Source organism: Hibiscus syriacus, unplaced genomic scaffold (genome assembly GCF_006381635.1).
Source record: "Hibiscus syriacus cultivar Baekdansim isolate YM2019G1 unplaced genomic scaffold, ASM638163v2 tig00113725_pilon, whole genome shotgun sequence".
NCBI lineage: Eukaryota > Viridiplantae > Streptophyta > Magnoliopsida > Malvales > Malvaceae > Hibiscus > Hibiscus syriacus.
Window position 1 is genome coordinate 2,749,054 of NW_024063471.1, and position 18,128 is coordinate 2,767,181.

The 18,128-nt window shown below is 33.2% G+C and overlaps 2 protein-coding genes and 1 pseudogene across 3 annotated transcripts; 1 reads left to right on the forward strand and 2 right to left on the reverse strand.

Moving 5' to 3' along the window:
- The first annotated feature begins 7,421 nt into the window (after window positions 1-7,421).
- LOC120187408 lies at window positions 7,422-12,265 on the forward strand (annotated as a pseudogene).
- Window positions 8,398-10,195, reverse strand: LOC120187468. The gene is made up of 3 exons (XM_039191174.1): window positions 9,770-10,195; window positions 9,287-9,515; window positions 8,398-8,801 (listed from the first exon to the last, which is right to left on the reverse strand). The coding sequence occupies exons 2-3, from the start codon at window positions 9,406-9,408 to the stop codon at window positions 8,504-8,506; spliced, it is 420 nt and encodes a 139-aa protein (XP_039047105.1). The 5' UTR covers window positions 9,409-9,515; window positions 9,770-10,195; the 3' UTR covers window positions 8,398-8,503.
- Window positions 12,266-12,516: 251 nt separating the features above from the next.
- LOC120187506 (protein root UVB sensitive 3-like) lies at window positions 12,517-16,989 on the reverse strand. Of its 2 annotated transcripts, XM_039191215.1 has the most exons (14): window positions 16,855-16,989; window positions 16,732-16,789; window positions 16,498-16,557; window positions 16,381-16,419; window positions 16,221-16,283; window positions 16,009-16,065; window positions 15,844-15,907; window positions 15,176-15,259; window positions 14,853-14,935; window positions 14,608-14,737; window positions 14,184-14,276; window positions 13,498-13,619; window positions 13,245-13,285; window positions 13,066-13,165 (listed from the first exon to the last, which is right to left on the reverse strand). In XM_039191215.1, the coding sequence occupies exons 1-12, from the start codon at window positions 16,956-16,958 to the stop codon at window positions 13,558-13,560; spliced, it is 897 nt and encodes a 298-aa protein (XP_039047146.1). In that variant the 5' UTR covers window positions 16,959-16,989; the 3' UTR covers window positions 13,066-13,165; window positions 13,245-13,285; window positions 13,498-13,557. The 2 variants fall into 2 exon arrangements, with proteins under 2 accessions (XP_039047147.1, XP_039047146.1); XM_039191216.1 differs by lacking the exons at window positions 15,844-15,907; window positions 16,498-16,557; window positions 16,732-16,789; window positions 16,855-16,989 and adding an exon at window positions 12,517-12,795 and having other exon boundaries at window positions 12,978-13,165; window positions 13,498-13,636; window positions 16,381-16,398.
- Between the last annotated feature and the right edge of the window lie 1,139 nt (window positions 16,990-18,128).

An 18,128-nucleotide genomic window follows, 5' to 3' on the forward strand; every position in this document is an offset into this window, starting at 1 on the left:
AAAAACCGATTAAAAATGAAAAAAAAATGTTTAAGTTGTATATATAGAAGAAGTTAGGGGAAATTATACTTAGGTCCCCCTAATTTATGCATGTTTTTACAAAATAGTCACTTGTAGGGACCAATTTTGTAATTTATCCATTTCTTATGCATGTTATAAATTTTTGGTATAATTTCTATTTAGTTCCCCTAACTTTAGCGTGTTTTTGCTAAATAGTCACTTATAAGGATCAATTTTGTAATTTACCCATTTTTTGTGCATGCTATAAATTTTTGGGATAATTTATGTTTAATCCCCATAACTTTAGTGTATTTTTGCATGTTAGTCACATATAGGGACTATTTTTGTAATTTATACACTTTTATGCATGTTATATATTTTAGGGCTATTTATGTTTTAATCTCTATATGTTTAGCGTGTTTTTAAAGTTTAGTCATATGTAGTGATGGTTTAATTTTTTAACACTTCTTGATTGATTTAGTAATTTGCCTTTTTTTATTCGAATGCATGTTTTAGGCTTGAAAAGGAGAATAATTAGGAAATAGCCCTTGTAGTTTCTGCATGTTTATATTTCGAATTAGAATATGTGTTTTTATTTATTTAATTTGGCCATGCAATTTTTGTTTATTTTAATTTAATCCCCATGTTTTATTTATTTTTATTCTTTGTAACTTTAGCACTCAATATTAAAAATGCTCATTTTAGTCACATTTGCACTTTATTTCATTTTAATTTTGACATGATGGTTTGATTGCTTATATTTTAATCCCATTTTCATTTTATTTTATTTTAATTTTTGTATGTTGTTTTCAGGATAGTTCATTTTAATCATTAATTAATTTTACATGATACCCTCATAAGAATCTCTTGACTTGAATCAAAATAAATCGATTAAAGGTAATATTTGTTCATTTTAATATTGTTGTAAAGTGACTGTCTTAACGTATAAGAAAGTTACTTTAGATAATTTTAAAATGAAAGTCTATCCCATTTAGTGACACGAATTAAATCGAATCTGTTTTAAAATTTGAGGATTTGGAAAAATATCATGTTCTTTTAGTTAAATTTACCGAGAAAAGAACATGATCTAAAGTAATTAATTGTATTTGCTTGGGGTATGCTTTTTTTTTTGCATGTGTTTTTCAATAGGATTTCAAAATAGTAATACTCGAGTCACTATTGAAAATCTCATTGTTTCGGTCGGAGTAATAAATGACTGCCTTAAGGCTTGAGATGTCATTTATTCTCGATTGGAAATAATCAGATATTATCGTTTTCTCTCGAGTCAATGTTGAATTTTAGGAAGGAATAATGATATCTCTTCATTTCGAATTGAAGTATAAATGATTGCTTTAAGGCATGAGAGATCATTTATTCTCGATTGGAAATCATTAGATATTATCGTTTCCATTCGAATCAATATTGAATTGTAAGACGAAATGGTGATATATCTATATTTCAGTTGGGGTAAAGGCATGAAATGTCATTTATTCTCAATTGAAAATAATTAGATATTATCAATTTCTTAAAATTATTTTGGATTTAGTTATTTTGAATTAATAATGAACGTTAGAATGTAATTTTAATATTTCTTTATTTTGATTGGAATAAGAATCGATTGCTTTAAAGTGCGAGAGATATATTCTTCTTGATAGGAAATAATTAAATATTATCATTTTTCGTCCAAAAATTGAAAGAGTATTACTTATTGGAGATCTTAAATTAAATTAGACTCGAACTCGTAAATTTCATTGCAAAAAAAAAACTAATTAATCGACTAGATACCGATGTAGGGCGCTTTGGGGGTGTTAATCCTTCCCCACACGTATAGGGATGAGTATAGTTTGGGTTGGGTTGGGTTTTTGGTCCACCCGAGTTGACCCGAGAACAAGGAATCCTCCACCCGAGATCTGACCCGACCTGACCAAAACAAGATTTCACCCGACCCGAACCGAACCTGATATATAACTTAAAAACCCGACCTGACCCGACCCGAAATAATAAAAAAATGTTATTTTTATTCAATAAAAACAATGACTTAATTGAAAACAATAATATATAAAGGGGTATTATTGTAATTATTCCTAAATATATAAGGTAAAATTATTTTTTTCGGGTCTGGTATTTTCACCCTAAATTCGAACCCGACCCTAATTTTTTTTTAAAAAAAAACCCGACCCAATCGGGTCGGAACCCGTCGGGTTCAGGTTCCATGTCCATCCCTACACACGTAACTGACTCCCGAACTTAAATTTTGGCAGATCACGAATTTGTTCTTTTTAATTAAAATGAATGGTTTTTAAAATGACAAATACTTTTTGGGTGCCCAATCATACCCTAACCAAAGATTGATGACAATTATTCGAACCACATTTTATCGTTAACTAGTAATCAAAATTTATTTCAAAACGGGATCTCTTTTCCCTTTTTGAAAAACCGTTTCGACTGATGGTTTTAAAAAGAAAATTTTGGGTTAACAACTTTGGTAGTCTCGTGTGACATCGTAATCTAACGATCTTCGGGTTAGACTGAATTAGGACATTACAAAAGGTTTGTTGCTACACCTCCGCATCACAAGCATTGAGCATCCCACTCAAGAGAAAAAATGTTCACGTCTGATAGTGACAACCATAACAAATGATCGATATTTAGACAACATCCCATTCAGAAACATTATGACTTGTTCATACTCCAACATCACAGCTTCACAGACAACAAGTTCCTCACAAACCTCTTTCATCTGAGCAATATAAGAGCTCATGTTAAGATCCCCTTCTCATATCAACTTGAGCTTATAATGCATATTCATAATTATGGTAGGCATTTTGCTAGCAAAAAACACTATCGCTATCGACCAGATTTCTGTCGTTGTTTCAGTTCCAACGAGATGAGGAATAAGTGAGAATCTGATAGTCAAGAAGAGCCAAGAGGCAAGAGCATTGTATTATGCAACAAACACCTCATACTCATCGTTTTCCATCACATATCCACCATCAAGAACCATTGTTGCACTCGGTGGACGAATGCTAGCAGTCAAAAGTTTCTCCAGACGATGACCACGACTGTGAGGAGGATCTACTACTTACATAGAATATAGTTGGATTCATTGAAAGTGACAATCACTCTTTAATTTATGAATACACTATCACCGTATGCAGCAACAAAGGTCAACAGAACAGACACCGACATCAACAGATAATCAACAAAGAGACGAGAAAGCTACCAGGATCCTGAACGAACTGAACTGATACCATGTTGACTTTTAAAGCTTCACTTTATTATTATAAAAAGACACCATCACAAACAAAGTAACCTACAATTTATAGGCATGAGATCACACACCTCATGCACCCTAATAACAAACACACAATTATCATCAGCTGGTATCGTAACCATCTTTCGGGTGGATCCGAAATTGGTCTTCGACTTAAATAAAACATGTTAGAGCCGCAACCGATCATTTTTTAAGAAAACTTAGGTTGACCTGACACTTTAATTTACCATCTTACCTGATCTGTGCTTTACCAGAAAAGTCAGATTCGGGAGTCGGTTACAGTCAAGGAAGGATTAGCACCCTTGTACTGCCCTTTTGGTACCATTTTAATTTCTCGGTTGTCTTAATTACTAAAATTAAAAGTTAAATTAGAAATTAAAATTCGATCCGAATTACTTACCATTGAAAATTTTAAAATTGACCTAAAAAAGAAATAAATTTAATCGGTGTTAAACATTAAAGCAAAACAAAATTAAATCAAGTATTATAAAATAAAAACTTTAAACTAAAAGGATTTAACTACGAAAAAAATTCAAAATTAAGGATCAAATTGATATTATTTGAAAAGATGCAAGAAAAATAACAAGTTAGGAGGAGTTAATTTGCAAAATATGAAAAATTGAAACATTGATTAAATTGAATGAATTCGAAATTCCATGGCAAGTTTATAACAAGTGACTAAAACAAATTACGCATCAAAACTGCAGGGACTGCAGAAATAATTTAAATATTTCATAATTGCACAATAACCCTTCCTATAAATAACCCTTAAAACCCAAAATATCTTTATTTTAAACCAAACTTAGAAAAAAAACAAAAAACTTCTCAAAAAACACTCTCCCTATCATCTTCTCTGGCCGAACCCCGGCCCTCCGCTCACCGTATTCTACCACCCGGACTTCCACTCCAGCGGTAGGAAAACCTCAAACTCACCCGATAATTTCCTCTCGCCACCCCGAAGCCTAAACCGAGACCCATATCACCCAAAAAAAGCCTTGAATGGCGTAGATCTACGCCTAAACATTCGAGTTGTTTACCTTTTTCTGATGAAACCTTTCGTTTTCCGACGTCACTCCCCTCCCGAACTGTGACCGGCGCTGCATTGTGCTTTAAAGTTTGTAAATAACACCTTGTTTGGCGCTGTTTGTGGTTATTTCTTTGGCTTGGTGACTTTCGGGTTTTAATCGAATATGTCTTGTTTTGGTGTTGATTTTCTTGATTCAGTTGTGTATCACCTTTTGTTCTTCCTTTATGTGGTTGCTGTTTGTATTGTTGTTTTTTCTTGATCTTGGTTCGTGCTTTGATTTTTTCAATGATGTTTTCTCAGGTTCCCCCTTGATCTCTCACCGACGAGGCTTTTATAGCCTTTGATCAACCGTTTGGGTTCTGATGATCTCGGGGCCGACGAGGCTTTTCGGGGCTATTTCCCGACCCATTCACACTCTATTAAGGTCAACGTTAGGCCGAAAATCTCCGGATGGTTTAGTCCTGGGCGTTCGGCGGACAATCTCGGCCAACTCGTTGGCACATGGTCTCCACGCACGTGACTGATTTCTTATCTTGCGGCGCCCCTGATTAAGTGTGAAACCCTAATCCTTTGGGTTGGCTCAGGCCCACTTGAGCTTTTCGGGTATGCTGGGTTAGGCTTACCCAGTTGGATTGTATTTTTGGACCTGAATTTTGGATTATTCGAACCAGAAAAATAAAAATAAACAAATAAAATAAAAAATAAATAAGTATACTATAAAATATTTTTTAAAACTAATATTATATATATTTCGAAAAACGTTTTCAAAATCTATATATTATATATATTTTCAAACATGTTTTCTAAACTATATATTATATATATTTTTCAAAAAATGTTTTAAAACTATATATTATATATATTTTCAAAAAATGTTTTCAAAACTATATATTATATATAATTTTAAAAAATGTTTACAAAACTATATATTATATATATATATATATATTCAAAAATGTTTTCAAAACTATATATTATAGATGTTTTCAAAAATGTTTTCAAAACTATATATTATATATTTTCAAAAAACGTTTTAAAACTATATATTATATATATTTTCGAAAATGTTATTAAAACTATATATTATATATATTTTCAAAAATGTTTTCAAAACTATATATTATATATACTTTTGGGAAAAAAATGCTTTCAACGCTATATATTATATATGTTATGTACATATTAAATTAAAACCCGGACAAAAATACTTTCAACGCTATATATTATATATGTTATGTTATATATACTATTTGCTAACAAAATGATTATCGATACTTACTTCATAATTTGCCCAATTTAAGAAGAGTCCAACCATATCTTTAGATCCTAAGGCTTAATATCAGTCTCATAGTCATCCTCATCAGGGTTTTAAATTTCGGTCGAGTTTTCGATTATTTCGTGTTTATCGTGATTGGGGTCATAGCAGACATTATTACGACTGTAGCGGGTGTTATTGTGAGTGTAGCGGGTATATCGAAAAGAAACGCTACCGCTATTTCACGGGCGCTATTACAATCACAAACTGCTATTTAAAACACTGATCCTCGTACTTTGAGGCTATGTCGATAAGAATTTCTTGCAACACTAAGCCTTTTAAAACTCTACCAGATACACTAAGGGCATTTTGATAATTTTCCTCTCATAAGGATTTTATAATAATTTCACTTATACTAATATTTAAATCATTTTTCCTTTTACGAGCAATTCAAATGTTTAATTATTTGAGGGTCTTCTAAACAATTTAATCAACAAGATTATTTTCATCATTTTGATTCATAAGGGTAATTTAATCATTTCTCCTCGTTCGTGGGCATCTCAAACCTTTAAAATTATAATTTAGGACTAATAAAAATTTGATAATTTTATTTGTTTACTGCTAGAATAATATATTATGTATACATAAAAGATAAATAAAGCATCACATTTAAAAATCTACGTTTCCTTTTTAAAAATAATTTTTTAATTTTTTTTTTACTTTCATATTAATGATAATCTTAGTCTTAGTTATATGTTATATGTTTTCAAAAAATAACTTAATATCTTTGATGTAGTAGTTAATTATTTAAGTACTTTTAATTTATATTTAAATTTATAATATTTTTAAAATTATATGAATTTATCACGTAAGCAACATATATTGATTATTAGTTAATTAATAAATGTATTTAAAATAAAATATTAATAATTAAGTATTTAAAAAGTGTAAATTACACAAATGGTTTCTCAACTATATGATATTACTTTTTGAGTTTCTCAATTATTAAAAATTAAAAAATATTCACCCAATTATATAATGTTATTTTGTTGAGTCCCCCGAATATTAAAAATTATAAAATAGTCACCCAAATATTCATATGTTCCAAACTATTCATTTTATGTTAAAAAATGAATATGTTGACTGATATATGATAATATGATATCAGAATCTCAAATCATTATTATATCTCAGTTATCATTTTAACGCCACCTCAAATTTCCGTCAATTTTTAATGAAAATGATAAGTTTAAAACATATAAATAGTCGAATGATTATTTCGTAAGTCGATAGACTCAATAAAGTAATATTCTATAATCGAAAGATCATTTTGCAATTTTTAATAATTGAGAGACTATTCATATACTTTATCCTTAAAAAATATGAATCAAAACTAACTATTCGAAGAAATATAAAGGGCGATTAACACAAACTATGATCTAAAGTAGAGCAAAGTTGGCCGCTTTGCTTCTACGAGTAAGAAACGAATCAAACCATTCAACAGTTCTCCAAATACGATGCGCTTAAAGCCTGACCGTTGAGTCGTGTAAGTGTATTGGTAAAGACTGTTTCTTGTCTCTCCCATCTCGTCGTATAAATTAAAAATAAAATTATATAAAATTTGTCATCTTTTATAAATTTTAATATTTAATATATTTTTATAAGAATCAATGTCTTTTTGTGATAAATTTTATTTATACTATATTAAATTATTTAAATCTCAAAATAATTCCAAAAAACTTTATTTTTTAAAAAAAAATCTCACCCATAAGATTTAGCCAACGAAGCCTACTTATAACACCTTAATCACCTATATATATATATATATATAAACGTAATTTCTCGTTTCTCAGAAAACAGCGCTATATATAGTAAACATCCATGGATCCTCCTCAGCAACAAAGAACCGCTTCCACACCGCCACGGCCTCCTCCAGCTCAAAATGGAGATTATTTTCCGATCCTCGTAATGGCATTTGCTTTCGTGATTATCGCCTCCACGGTAAGCGCCTTTGTCTTTTTTTCTCCCCATTCTGTTTGTGTACGGTTATATCTTGGTAATGCCTTTTGATTGCTTCTTGATTCTCATCGGCTTGTTCATGTTTTAACTTCATAATTCTTACTTCTTTTCCTTATCCCGCTTTGTTTGAATGAAGTTTGAGTGTGTTATATGATTTTTTTTAGTGATGATTTGAATTCTTTTATGTTTTCTTTACATATTTTGTTTATACGTGCTCTTTTTCCGGTTATGTCAAGCAACTCTTATTTTATTTATTTCTGATTAGCTTTCAAAATCCTGAAATTGAATCCGATTGAGCTTTAGCTCGATTGACATTTTTGAAAGGCCATCTGTTTGATTGTGTTTAAGTACGTAATTGACTTCTATATATGAATTTGGGATTATGGATAGTTTAAGCATTTTATTAAAAAATCCTAAAAAAATTGAAAATCGGTTAATGTTAAGTATCCATAATATCACTTAAATGTTTCCAAGGCCCTGCTTGGTTGCTTAACATTCTCTTCAACTGGAGAATTATTGCTTCTAAGGGTCCGTTTGGTTCACTAAAAACATTTTCCAGAAAATGAAATCTGAAAAATGAATTACATTTCTAGAAAATATTTTCCAAAAAACATTTTCCAGTATTTGGATGGTACATTGTAAAATGTTTTACACTGTTTGGTTAATTTTTCTGAAAAAAATTTTCAAAATCTGTTTTAAATAAATAAGCATACATATTCGATATGTTTTTATTCTTAACCTTTTAGTTTTAAAGGTTCATTTTATTTTTTTCATTATGCCATTTACAATATATATATACTAAAAGGTGTCAATGGACTTATTATTGGCATATTTCAGCTGTCAAGATGTAAAACACACAGAATCTGTACTCATAGAAGCTGTTCTCTGTCAAGCTGGGAACAACTATGACAAAAACAAAACATGACATCTAAGTGAAATATCTCATGAGATCAACCTGGTCATGACAATTCAAAACCAGATATTCTACAATGCATGATAACACATTTGCAATGTTCAAAGCCCTGACATAACCATTCTGGGCACCTATCCAACTAGCGAACCTTACAGTCCAACTAATAAGTTCATGTTCGAGCTGCAAAGTGGCATTAAGATGATCATCGCTAAGCTTTTTGCCGGATCCAATAGAACCTAAACTTTTGGCTTCTGTAATCACCTGACATTGACTACGATGGCATTCAAGCATGCGTTTCCACATTATGTTTAACCTGGAAAACGAAATTGCAAGAAAACAATTAAGGCAAAAAAAAAAAGAGTAAATGATAAGCAAATATTGGTTTGTGGAGTGACGAAAAATTGCACATTCAGCAAAATCAAGGAACATGCTTCACTTCACTTATAAAACTCCCTCTAACACTTCATACCCTTTAAAGAGCTCTCAGGCCAGTACCCCCATTATTGACATCCACCGCTCGTCACCGTATACTTTTACAAGCTTCAACAGCTAAGACAAGAGATTCCTAAATATTAATGCAAATTACTAAAATGCCAAAGCAATGTCATTATGCAACCAATAAAGATAGCAAAAGGATTCTGATTAAAAATACTAATTAAAGATATCAAATGAAAAAAAAAGGCAAGGCCAAAAGTAAGATGCAATTATGTCAGTTAATAACAAAACACTAGCAATGTACGTAGAGAATAAAGAATGAGATAGAAAAAAGTAAAATAGTTGAACAAGCAAAAATAATACCCTTCAATCAGTTCATTGAGCAGAGGCCATAGCTCCTCATCCCTGATCTTATTAATTGTCACAAATATCTTGTCAACAACTTGAATTGCAATTCTTATATTTGTGGATAGGCTCTTGATCATATGCCGGGTTGAATCAATTTTTTTTTTTTGCTTCAGCGCCCCTTTCGTCTAGCCGTTTCAACTTAACGACATTTCCTGTCATAAGCCACCCGCATCTTCTCCTCGGCCTGCATTGCATCAAAAACTTCTAGCTCAGGAAAATCAGAAAGGTTATGAAACTAATAAAAGAAGAGGCATAAAACTGCTCTTCATCCAGGGAATAACCAAGTCACAGACTCACGGTGCTCATAAAGTAATCCTAAAATGGCCTTTCTTCATATTTCAAAAATCCACCAAAAATTAACACTACCCAGATGCCCAAATCAATAGATTTCAACAGAAAGAACATTAAAACTAAAAACACAACAAGAATTCAACATACCCATGAGTTCTCAGCAGTCTCCTCTGTGGGAGAGTGGCGCAAATCGAAAGCAAAGACAAGAGACTAGCTCTCCTGATCCTCACCGGCTGGCCTTTCTTTAAGCCATCGAGCGCGAAATTAACCTCTTCCACATGCTCCATCATTTCCCCGAATTCTTGAGCCTCCATCAGACTCGAAGTCGACGAAATCCACGAAAAACTGGGCTAAAAACTCGGTTTTTTATTTATGCCGAGCCGGTGAAAATGAAAATGGAGGTCAAGGAAGATGAAACATCTATTAAAAAAGGAGGTGAATGAAGATGAAAAGGGAGAATATGAACAGAGAGATACCTGAGAAGGCGACTGCCCGCCTCGCCGGTGAGAAGGAGGCCACTGGATAGATCGATTTTACGGTGTGGAGCAAGGGACGGGAGAACGAATTGTTTTCTGTGTGGAACAAGGGAGTTGCAAAACGATGGAAAACAACTTACCCTTTTCCAAACGGTAAGTTATTTTACCGTGTTTTCCTTCAAGTTTCCGTTGACCGGAAAATAAAATACGTTGACCTCGAGTTTTACGTGAACCAAACACAGAAAAACGGGAAAAATATTTTCCGTTAAATGTTTTTCCCAACCAAATAGACCCTAATATTGTAGAAACCTCTAATGAATGTGCAAAAACCACATTTAGCACTGAAATTCATTAGGTGTGATGATGTTTCCAGCATTTTCAAGTACTAAAAACACCTAATTCATTTTGCATCAAGTCCCAGAAGGTCATGTCGGTGTGTATTGGACGGGTGGAGCCCTTTCAAAAAGAATAACAGAGCCAGCTCACGTTATGGACTTATGGTCTTCTTTTTCATTCATAATAGAGGAGCGAGTCAGAAATTTTATATTGGATTGAGAAAAACCGTATATTTTATCAACTTTTGAAGATGCCTCCTTATAATGTTATAATCACTATATACAGGATTCCATTTTAAGATGCCTCTGATAACTCACTACGAGCCTGTTCTAGTTACTCTTCAAACAGATCTGGTAACCTTTTCCCCAAACTGTACACATTGTGTATCATTTGGCCTATGGCCATTTTATTTTTATTTATAAAAAAGAAAATGTAGGTGAGGGATATTCCTTGTGGTACTAAAGGGGGTGTGATGATCAACTTTGAAAAGATAGAGGTAAGGCTTAAATTCTCTTATTTCGTATTTGTAAGTGCGGTTCAAGGTGACTTCCTCCCCCCCCCCCCCCCCACATTGATGCTTGAATTACAAGGTTGTCAATCGGCTTCGAAAAGAATGTGTATGGAACGTGCATTATGACAACACATGGATATATGACAAGATTCATCATGAAAACAATCAGTTTTGTAGCTCTCATACACTTCAACAAGTCTAAATAGATGCGTTTGATCAGGTAAGAAAAGTTGCAACTTGTAACTCATCATTCATTCGAGGCTAAGGTTGCTAGTTCCATTCGCCCATGGAATACATGATATTTTAAGTTCTATGTTACCCATGTCCAAAAATGTACCATATATGGATGTCAGGCATGAACCCTCAATGAAATATGAAGAAATGGAATTACATGGAGTATATTCAAACTATAGTAACTTTTTCTTCGACAAATTGATGCAACTTAAAGGTATCATCAATTAAATCATAACATCTTCAGTTTTAGATTGATGAGAAGATGAAAGAGGCTCTTCAGGGTGATTGTACACGCTGTGCACCAGGAATTGAAATTCTTAGCGTGCGTGTTACAAAGCCGACAATTCCTGAAAGTATTAGAAGAAATTATGAACAAATGGAAGAGGAACGTACGAAGGTAATAACTCAGTAATCTTCTATGGCCACATTGGTTCCTGTTTCGGTTACCCAGTTTTCCTTTTTTTAAAAATAAAAATCATATCAAGCTATAATGTTATTGCGTAGGTTTTAATATCAATTGAGAAACAAAAAGTAGCTTAGAAAGAAGCAGAGACCCTGAAAAAGATGGCTGTGAGTGAAGCTGAGAAGGCTGCCACTGTTAGCAAGATCATGATGGAACCGAAGCTGATGGAGAAAGAGAGTTCCAGGTGACAGCAGGAAATCGAAAACCAAATGTATAGTGCCCGTGAAAAGAGTCTAGCGGATTCGGATTTTTACCGGTGAAATCATCTTTCCCTTTTATCTTGTCAACTTACCATATGCAGTAGAGGTGTTCAATATCAGCATTATCATCTGTTTTTAATGTGATGAAAGAAGCTGAAGCAAACAAGTTGAAGCTGACTCCAGAAATTCTTTAGCTCAGATTTATAGAAGGCATTGCTGATAACACAAAAACCTTTTTTGGAGACAAGGTTCTCTATAACTCACCATGCCCCTTTGTCTTCCACTTTCCTTGGCTCATTCATTTCTTTGACCTTTGTCTTTCACTATGAACCCTGATTTCTTCTGTAGGTACCCAATATGGTTTTGGATCAAAGGTTGCTTGGTAACTTCCTTCTGAATATGTCTAGTCAAGTGCATGGTTAGAAGCAAAGTCAAATGCTTGAAGTTTTCAGGTAATTACCATGACGTAAATTGTCAATACAACTTGGTGAAAAAAAGAAGGTTCAATGGATCTTTTTCTTGATGAAATTTTAGAGAAAGACTTGAATTTGCACTTGTTCATGGTAATTGTTATTAATTTGTGTTGGCATTAGTTTTATTCTTTTTTATTCGAGTGAATCACTCAAATCTGCAAAAGTTGTAATCATAGAGCTTTTAACAAAACTCAGTTTGTGATAATAAATTATGTCATTACTCATTAAGCAAATAAATGGTTGAACTTAGTCAAATAAATTATCAGCTTTGAGTCTCTAACTCGTACACTTCAAGCTTGTAGTTGAATCCAAATTTCGCAGATTATGTCTCAGATGAATTTGATTTAAACAAGGTTGTCTGATTTGCACATGGGCATGAGCGAAGATAGCTCAGTCAGTTTTTTCATCCAATGACCAGCGTGCCTTCCATATGATCGAATGAGAGAGAAGTCTTTCAGTTTTCCACCCTGCCAACTTTAGCTGCAAAACGAAAGAGAACGAGCATCTTCAGGGAGAAAGAAAGTCCACCCGACATGTATCCGGATATAGATACTAGAATTTGGGACCGACCATTCAAGTAGATGAAACAACTTGAAAAAGTTGAACATATTCATGCAGCCTAACGTATTTCAAGTTAAAAGCACAAATTTCATAAAGATTACCTTATGAACGAAACTTTCATAGTTCTTATCCATCCATGCTTGGCTCTCCAGATGTGGAGATCCTTTTTCATCCATAAGATTAACCATAACAAGTGCATGAATATACGACCTCAAGGTATCTGCACCTGTCGAATCTTTGTGCACGACGACACTGACGATTCCCTTCCTCTCAACCAGTAAATACTTTGCTAGAGTAACAATATGTCAACTATCAACACAAGGGCATTGTAAATGTAGATACTACATACTATGTGTACAAGTTCTAACCTTTATTGTAAAATGATCCGGCTGAGTTCAAAAGGTTGATCCTGTTTGGGATTATCAGTAACACTAGTCAGTTCATGAGTAACTATGTTATCTTATGAACTCCTATAATATGCAATGCAGCGATATAAATTTTTCTGATCAAAATACCTGTCATACTGTCAAAAATGCAATTTAATCACGAACTATAGAACTGAGTAATTTAATTCTTCTACAGGCAATCAAAGTTGCATGATGATTAACTTAAAACACTCACATTTCTAGGTGATCAAGAGTGGAGACCCTTAATCCTAGTTTTACATTTACGTGCAGGGGCTTAGCAGTCTTTGATGACTTTAGAGTGGTCCAAACGGGCAAAACATGCTCCATAGTTGAGACTTGTTTAGGAGAGAGAACTGAAAATGCATTCAGGAATAGGATTAATATCCGCATTCAAAAATACGATGGCACATGAAATCATTAAGAATTTAAAAATATGCTGAAAAGAGAAAGAATGAAAAAAAAAAAAACAATTCATATCGAGTTTGCAGAAGCAATCAGGTTGTATGTGGTCTTGTTAAATAACCTACTCAGGTGCAAGATTTGTGAATCATTTTCAATATTGTGGAGCTTATGCAAAGTAAATTGGTTTTGTCGGAAAGAAAAACTACATAGAATTCACTTAAAAGTTAATTTTTTCATTTTTCTTTAGTACTTGTGCTTGATACCTGTATCCGACACACATCCGGACAGGATATGGGAATATAACCTTTCAGGGACCTCCAAATAAATAGAAAAACATTTTTAAAAATTGAAAACATTGGTGTCGAACACACAGTATGGTCCGTGTAATATAGCTTGAAACAATTATATGACAGCCTTCCAGGAAATTTATATCCGGACCAACATTCACTAAAAGTAGACCTCAAGGGAGTAACAGCAACGCAGATTATGGTAATTTACCTTGGCCAGATTCTATGAAATGTTGCAGAAGAATCGAGCTCCTCTCGAAGTTCAGCGAGACTAAAGCTAGACACCTGACAGCTTTGTAATTTGCTATGCACAGGGGAAAAGGAAATCACCAATTACTTAAGCAATTAGAGAACAGAAAAGAAAAAGATAACTCATAATAAGAAAAAAATCGGGTGAACAATGCCCTAGTTTCAATATACTATGGAGTGCAAGGACAATAGGTTTGAAATATGCCTGACCATACGGCATAATATCATGTATTCAGAGATCATAATAGAATCTTGTCCTAAGACTGAAGACAGATTTTTCTATGCGGTACAGTGGGAAAGATGTCTCAAGTTTAAGACATGTATGGCTTTTCTAAGATGTTAGCTGCATTTAACAATATGGGAGTCTTTACGCAGACCAAACTTACCATACATATGGAACATTGTCAGAGAGAGAAAAGAGAACCAAATGGCGAGCGGGTTTTCGGTAGTGATTTGAGCAAGAAGCATTCCCAATGCCATGCCAATCATTGTTGCCATTGTCTCTTGGCTTCCTTCCTGCCATTATTTTTGAAACAAAAAGAACAAAAAGAATATTCAGTACTTGGACTATCCCTTTACACAACAGGTTCTTGTCATTGTCGTCCAATCATCATAATCACTTTCAAGGTACCTTAGCGGATATATCTGCTGCATTATTTTGGAGGGCAAAATGTTGTGTGAGAGCAGCTCTGGTTGCTCCACTGGCAACACCAGCTGCATTGGGAAATTATGCAGGAAAACACATAATTAGAAGTTCAAAACGAGCCTCTTCTGTAACAGGAATTGCTTAATCTTTTACATAATAACAAGAAGCTTTGTAGGTAATAGAGTGCTTAATGCAAAAAAAAAAAAAAAATGTTTTCCTCAATTTACAAATGGCTCAAAAGAACCGATAACTATCATGTCCCAGCGGAGCTAGCAGTCATAAGTTCTTAGTTTCAAGGAATAGCTTACTGAATGATCTTGACAAGCTTCCTAAGCAAACAATGAAAATAAAGGCTGAAGGGAACAAAGGGGAAAGAAGATCCATCAACATTCCTGCAATAAAATATGCAAGCCATCGTTGTTATTTGAAGCTAAAATTTTTTAGGAGATAACAAAATCACTAATACTTTCCGAACCCACATAAGTAATCAAAACTAAGAACCGGTTTCATTGACAAGGATGCCAAAACCAAATTCTAACATGCATTGTACATTCATACAGAGGGAAAGCTTAATATGATTCACCCATATACATGATTTATAGCTTGACTAAGGAATGTAAAAGCCATTACCCAAAAAAACTGATTGTCACAAACTATGTTACTTGGTCTTGGACGTGAACTGTGTAAGTGTCATATATGAGTACATGTCCAACACGGGTGTCCAGTTTATTTTCTAAGTTTTTCCATATATTTGGAGCATACATGACCAAATATTTGTCTGACTCGTGTCTTGGACAAGAATACCTCAAGAAAAATGAAGAGTTGAAGCAATGTCCACAATTATGTATGTGCTACTCTGCCCATAGGCATGCATTTGCACTGATGTAAATGCATACACGTAGAGGGCAGAGATAAAGATCAAAGATCTGTAGTCATTACTGCAAAGCAATTTCTCTAAAAGAAACATCTGACATACCTAAATCATTCATGAGATCTGCAACCAAACGCCACATTTTAGCATTACTATCAAGATTTGATCCCTAATGCAAAACCATTACGGTGTCAGACTCAAAACAAGAGCTTGAAAAGACGGCTTCGATGAAGAAGGAAAATACAATCAATAAAACCTTAGTGAGCAGACCTGGTAAAGTGTGAATAATATGCCTCCGATCATTCCCGTTAGATCTCTCAAGAACCACTACAATAATTACAATAACCATAACTCAATATCAGAAGGTCTAAGGTAACCTCAAGTATTTCACTCATTAGGATTCCATGAAACTCCCAAATATCACAGACCAAGTATAATAATACCGGAACTATAGATATAGAATTGTACATTGGATTTTCTACCTGAAACGTTGCACCGATAATAGTCGCGGATTTCTCACCAACTCCAATAGCACTCAAAAGTGCCTGGGAAAGAAGTTAAAGTAAGCAACAACCAAATATTAGAAACCATCAACATATAAAGCTCATAAGAAACTCAATATCAATTGGATTTGACACTCACTTGTGTAGAAAGCATTGTTCTTATATATGTCGAAAGTCCCTACATATTGAAACTTCAGTAAGAATTGCTAATTTTGAGCAGTCCACAAATGTTAAACAACATTTCATTTTCTTATACCTGCAAAGAGTCCCATACTTGAAAAGAGACATAATCTGGAGTCACACTATCTGGGAAACCCTGCAATTAAAGCTGACTTTTAAGACTTGAAAATCATGTTTGGGTTATTGGGTATCCAAATAATGAAACAATTTGTGAAAGAAAAAACAGTTACTTTTTCATCAAATTTTCAAGAAATTAGAAAGACCCAACAAACAAAATTTGATTTTGAATGGAAAAACAGAGGAGACTTGCCTCGGGGACAAAGGCATCGAAGAATCGTCTCCAAACATGGTTGAAACTATTAACTGATCTGTTTTCAGCCAAATGAAAAATTAAAAGCTTGGAAAGAGAGAAAGAGAAGTGAAAAGGAAGGACCTTTGGATTTGAATAGAAGGGGAGAGAGTGATGGTGGCGGTTTTGAAAAGCTTGGTAGAGGAAGATCCGTTCCATTCTTCGATTATGAGTTGTTGCTTTGACATCTTTCTGGTTTCCAATTGATCATTCCCTAAACTAAAAAAAACATCAAGTAATAAAGAATCCTGTGTCTTCAAACTAGTGTAGTTCAGATAGAGTCCCATGTCGTTGACCACATTTTATTGTTTAATTAAATTCAGTATTTATTTATAATTATTTCCTTTAATCGAGGATCAAATTATGACAAACTATAGTATATGGGTTAAATCCAAAGAATGATCATAATAGCAAGACTAAAATCATAATTTGGCATAATGAAAATTAAGTTTGGCTAACTAATACATATTGAACTTAAAATATAAGATTAAATCTCAAGTTTGATCACAGTGTATGGACTAAAATTATAAGTTGATCTATATGAAAAATAAGTTATAGGGACCAAAATCATAATTTGACCTATAGGAAAAATATATCTAAAAAACGCTAGAAAAGGAATGTCAAAAGGACAAGGACTAAATTAAAATGTGAGCCAGGAATCAAAATCTGAATTTGTACAAAAAATATATCAAATAAATCGCTAGAAAGAGGGCTTGAGGTTAAAAGTCACACGCTCTAACCAACTAAGCTACTTTAGCTAATTGGTATTTGTATTTATATTATTTTTTTATTTAAAATCTTTAGCATTTTACTTTTTTATTTACCAGTGTCGATGACAATATTAAATAAATATCATGTAATAATTTTTAGGGTTAATTACTCAATTCATACATGAACTATACCCGATTCTCAGTTTTATACATTAAGTTTAAAAATTCTTGATTAACTATATAATTATTTCTGCCGTTAACGGGCATAATCATTTCTGTCACGGAAGATGATGTGGAACCCTCTGACCCATAAAAATCGGAATCGTGGTGAATAAAAAATATATTTTAAAAAAATTTCCGATTTTTTTACCTATTTGGCTCTTGTTTTCCACGTGGATTAAACGGTAAGAAGAAACCCCATTTGATTTTAAACAGCCTCATTCCCATGTGGATTAAATCGGTTTCGTTTTGCACCTCTGTTCATCAGAGAAGAAGGTTGTACATCGGAGAGAAGTGTGCGAACTGATGTTTCTACACGAATACTATAACACCCATATCTTGTATACCTTTTCGTACACGAAATACAGATGTCACATCACTTTATTTTAATAAACCCGTAAATTTTGTTTAGATTTTCTTAACATTTTA